Source organism: Coturnix japonica, unplaced genomic scaffold, assembly GCF_001577835.2.
Source record: "Coturnix japonica isolate 7356 unplaced genomic scaffold, Coturnix japonica 2.1 chrUnrandom739, whole genome shotgun sequence".
Lineage (NCBI taxonomy): Eukaryota > Metazoa > Chordata > Aves > Galliformes > Phasianidae > Coturnix > Coturnix japonica.
This window is the reverse complement of record NW_015440100.1, coordinates 15692-20859: the sequence shown is the minus strand read 5'-3', so window position 1 is coordinate 20859 and position 5168 is coordinate 15692. Positions and strand designations below refer to the sequence as shown.

The following is a 5168-nucleotide window of genomic DNA, read 5'->3' as shown; positions in this document are numbered from 1 at the left end:
GGAGGGCGGACCCCGGTGTGGGAAGCGGGGGGGGGGGCTCCTCGAGGGTGTCGGGGCCCGCGGGGCGTGGGCGCTGCGGAGCGCGCCGCGCCGTCGCGTCCTTAAACTCCTGGGCGGCCAACAAGGGGAGGGGCGCCGGGGCGGGCCCCCCCCCAAAAGAGACCGCGGTGGGCAGCGCCCCCGCCCCCCCCCCTCCTTCCCCTCCCGCAACACAGCGCGTTCGGGTCCGCAGCCCCTCGTGAACGTCGGTCTCCCACCGACCCCCCCCCCCCTCCATGCTCAGCCTCGAGCCCCTTGCAAGCCCCCTCCCCACTCCTCATGGGTGATCCGGCACCCCCCTCCATAACGGATCGGCCCCCCCCCTCGCACCCCCACACCCCCACTGCCCGAAGCTCATTGGCTGCGATGGAGCGGGCCGCCTTCTGGCCGCCCCTGCGGCCGCCCCCTCAACCCCCCCCCCCCCCCTCAAACTCCGGGGTCCCAACGAAGGGACAGGAGCGGCCTGCGTTCAGCACCATGGAAACAGCTCCGAGCCGCGCCTCCAGCACGCTGGACAGCGCCTGGCCCCCCCAGTGGTGTGCGGGCTCGGGGGGGGGACACGTACGAACTCTGACCCGGAAAAGGAGGAAAAAACAGGAATTAAAACTCATCATTTTAATGGGGGGGTCGGGAGGCAGAAGAGCAGATCCCGCCCCACATAAAAAGTGGGAGTAGCAGCTGCCCACCCCCCCCCCTCCTAACACCCCCTTTCTGGAGCCCCTGGAGCAAAAGGACAAGGCTGGGAACAATCAAATAAAGTGGGGCCGGGGGGTCAATGGGGATCAAACGGGGCAATGCGGCAATGGGGATGGGGCACGTCCCTATCTCTCAGTGCGGGGGACGAGGGTCAGACCCCCCCATGTGCAACCAGTGAGATATGGGGACCCTCAGGGTTTACTCCCCCCCCATGTCTTAGTGCTGCTCCTGAGCCACGTAGCTGCACCCCCACCTGAACCTGAAGGGGCAGAGGTTGGGCTGCTCATGGCCCCCGCGCCCCCACTAGACCCCTCCCCTTTTGTTGGCAGCTGAGGCCGCGCGGTCCCCACGGGGCTCAACAAGGGCCTCTGCGCTGCCCTCCCATCCGTGGCGCCGCGAATGTGCCAGGTGAGCGTAGGCACGTTTGGCCGGCACCTGAACCCACAAGCCACCCTGCAGGGGGCAAACAGAACGGAGCGGGAGGTCGCACAGTCCAAGACTGCCCCCGCCCATCCCCCAAATAAACCATCACTTACTGCGGGGGCCCCCGCGGTGTCCCCTATGAACCTCCAGGTGTTTGTTGCGCTTTGAAGGATTTGCCGCAGCTCTCACAGCTAAATCCCGCGATCCTGGGGGGTAGGATTGTGAGGGGGGGTCCAAGAGCCTGAAAGGGGGGGGGGATGTTGAGGGGGGCCCAGAGCCTAAAGGGGGAGGATTGTGACGGGGGTCCCAGGAGCCTAAAGCGGGGGTGATGTTAGGGGGGGTCCCAGGGACCAAAGGTTGTGGGGGGGGGGATTGTGAGGCGGGTCCCAGGAGCCTAGAAGGGGGATGCTGTAGGGGTCCGCAGATCCTAAATGGGGGGGAGGATTGTTGAGTGGGGTCCCAGAGCCTAAAGGGGGGTCCCCATAAAAGCTGGGGGTGAGGGGGGGGGGGGGCCTTACCAGAATGATAGCATGGTGGTCCGGCGCAGGCGTTTGTCCAAGAGAACTTCTTTCCGCAGCCGCCTGGGGCATTGCTGGTGGACCCCTGCGGAGCCAGGTTGATGTCGGTCTGTTGAGGGGGGATGAGCAACAATGCAATGAGAGGACACAGAGCTGTATTAGTGGGGGGGAAATAAAGCAGTGCGGTACCTAAGCTTGCGAGGGCGACATAGATCCGCCCACAGCCCGCGTAGGGGCAGGGAGGGATCCGGGTTGGGTCACTGGCCTCCGCGGCTGCGCGTCGCCTGTGGGGGGCACAAAGATGTGGGGGTCGCACCCCCCGCTAGGGGATCAGGGCTGAGGAACTCATCCAGACCCTCTTAGTGTGCACAGAACCCCCAGCCTTAATCGCCCCTATGAACCCTAAGGAGTCGGACTGTGCTGATGGTGTCCTGGCTCCAGCCCCCACCCAATAAAACCTCTCAGTGGCTGCAAAAAACCCCCAGCTCCCACCCCAAAAATCCCCCCAGAGACCCCAAAACCCCCCCACATCCTGTACAAACACTCCCCAAGCAGCTCCCACAGACCAAGAAGAGCCCAGCTCTCTGTAGCAATAACCCCAACTCCCAGCCCTCCTATAGCCCCAATAGCCCCCTATAGCCCCAATAGCCCCCTATAGCCACCCCCTCCTCCTTCTCCAGCTCCCCGTGGCCCCTCTCAATAAACCCCAGCCCTGCACCCCATATAAACCCCCCTAACAACCCCCCAGGAGCCCTGACCCCCCCCCCGCCACCAACTTCTCAGGCTCTTTAGGGATCTCGTAGATGATGGCCGACATGTCGCTGCCGTCAGCATCCTCCTCTGGCAGAGGTGGGGGGGGCTCTGGAGGGGGCTCCACGGGGGGCTCCATGGGGGCGTCCCAGTGTTCGGCCTCAGCAGCCGGCGGCGCCTCCTCCTGCTTCAGAGCCAGGGCTTTATCTTCCTCTGCCACCAGCACAGACAGGGAGTGAGGGGACACCGGGTGCCACAGGGCGCGTGGCCCCAACCCGGCCCCATACCTGGCTTAGGGAGCTGGGGGTCCGGGGGGAACGCGCTTTGTCCCTGCAGCAGAGCACAGGACACCTCACCCCCCCTTACATCCAACTGCAGCCCCTCCAGAGCTTCATAGCCGGGGCCAGCCAAGATGAGGAGGGGGGGGGCCTGCAGCAGCGCCGAGCCCCCTCCCTGCAACAAGGCAGAAGCCCCCTCCTCAGTCACTGCGCCCCGGGCAGCCCCCAGCCGCAGGGGGAAAGGCAACGGGACGCAGAGCACCGCCTCCAGCGCCGCCACCCGCCCCTCTGCGGGTGGGCCTGGCCCTGCAGGGGGGGATACAGCTGTGCCCCCCCCCAGAGCTGCCCCCTGCGTCGAGAGAGATTATCCCACCATAGTATCCATGTATATTCTTCATATATCCCCTCCGGTATCTCGATTATATCTCATATACCCCCCGTAATCTCACGTATTATCTCATATATCCCACCGGTATCATGTAATATTCATGATACCCCACGGTATCTTCATGTAATCTCATGATATCCCGACCGGTATCGCTGCAATAGAGTATGTTTTTCTCTGATTATAGGCCTTTGGGCCATCCGGTATCTGCATGTACTATCTCATAATCACTCCAGTCTCATCAATGATACTCCATATACCCACCGGATCTATGTATTCATATATCCCACCGGTATCTCATGTATCCCCCCGGTATCTCACATATATCTCATATATCCCCTGGTATCTCACATATATCTCAATATACCCCCGGTATCTCATGTAATCCCCTTTCCCCGCGTAATCTTCATAGTCATACTCATATACCCCCGCCAGTATCTCACATATATCTCAATACCACGTAATCTCATGTATATCCTTCATATACCACCGGTACATCATGTAATATCTCATGTAGATCCCACCGGTCATCCTTAGCGAGCGAGAGAGTATAAGATGGAATCGATCGCGCGGACCCAGAGCGTCTATTATCGCTGCTCCCGGTATCTCATGTATATCTCATATACCCCACCGGTATCTCATGTATATCTCATATACCCACCGGTATCTCATGTATATCTCATATCCCACCGGTACTGGCGCTATGAGTAACTCATAATACCCACCGGTATCTCTGTCTATCTCCAAGCACACATCCACGGGTTATATCCCTATCGTGTAGTCCCAGCAGACGCGTAGCATCATGTATATCTTCTCAGTATGAAGGACCCACCGGTATCTGTTCATGTGGAATCTCATATACCATGCAGGCACCGGTACTCATGTATATCTCACTATATCCCCGGGTATCTCATGTATTAATCTAATATACCCCACCGTATCTCATTGTATATCCATTATCCCACACCGGTATCCTCATGTATATCTCATATACCCCACGGTATCTCATGTATATCTCATATCACCCCACCTCGGTATCTCCATGTATACTCATATATCGGGCCAACCGGTATCTCATGTATATCTTCATAATACCCCACCGTATCTTGTCAATGTATATCTTCATATACCCCACCGGTATCTCCATGTATCATAGGTCCAATATACCCACCGGTATCTCATGTATATCTCATATATCCCACCGGTATCTCATGTATATCTCATATACCCCACCGGACTCACTGTATAGATCTTCATAACTACCTTTTGGGCCCGGTATCTCTATGTATATCAATATATTCCCACCGGTAATCCTTCTCATGTATATCTCATGTATCCCCCGTATCTCATGTATATCTCATGTATCCCACCGGTATCTCTGTATATCTCATGTATCCCCTGGTATTTTCTGGTATTTTTTTCATGTATATCTCATATACCCCACCGGTATCTCATGTATATCTCATATATCCCACCGGTATCTCATGTATATCTCATATACCCCACCGGTATCTCATGTATATCTCTCAATATTCACCCCACGCGGTATCTTCTTCATGTATATCTCATGTACCCCCCGTAATCTCCATGTATATTCTCAATATACCCCATGGTATCTCATGTATATCTGATTATACCCACCCAGTATTCATGTAATATTCTCATTATCCCCGGTATCTCAACATACTATCTCATAATACCCCCGTATCTCATGATATCTCATATATCCCCCGTATCACTTCACATATATCTCATACATTCCCCCCGGTATCTCAACGTACCCCGCCGTAATCTCACACATCCCACCCCGCCCCAGCCGCCGTTTCCCGTAATCACCGCCCCCCCCCCACGGGACTCACTTTCTTTCCGTTTCCTGTTTCTCGGACCTGCTCCCACGTTTCCTGCGGGGGGGGGTGTGTTAACGGGTCCCCTGCGGCCCTTGTGACCCCCAGCCCCGGTTCCGTGCCCCCGCCAGCCCCGGTTTCCGTCCCCGTTTCCGGATCGCAGTCCCGCCAGCTCCCAACGCTCCCTTCCCCGTCCCCGGTTTCCCGTCCCCGTTCCGGCTCCCACCCCCACTCC

At 57.8% G+C, this 5168-nt stretch overlaps 1 protein-coding gene across 1 annotated transcript in view; it reads right to left on the bottom strand.

Moving 5' to 3' along the window:
- Window positions 1–2377: 2377 nt before the first annotated feature.
- ZNF653 (zinc finger protein 653) overlaps window positions 2378–5168 on the bottom strand; it is a 7081-nt gene continuing 4290 nt past the window's right edge. The window contains exons 2-5 of the mRNA XM_032441904.1: window positions 4949–4990; window positions 3175–3244; window positions 2714–3053; window positions 2378–2639 (exon numbers count right to left, since the gene is read on the bottom strand). Of these exons, the coding sequence (XP_032297795.1) occupies window positions 2410–2639; window positions 2714–3053; window positions 3175–3244; window positions 4949–4990 (682 nt within the window). The 3' untranslated portion in view covers window positions 2378–2409. The remainder of the gene's footprint in view (window positions 2640–2713; window positions 3054–3174; window positions 3245–4948; window positions 4991–5168) is intronic.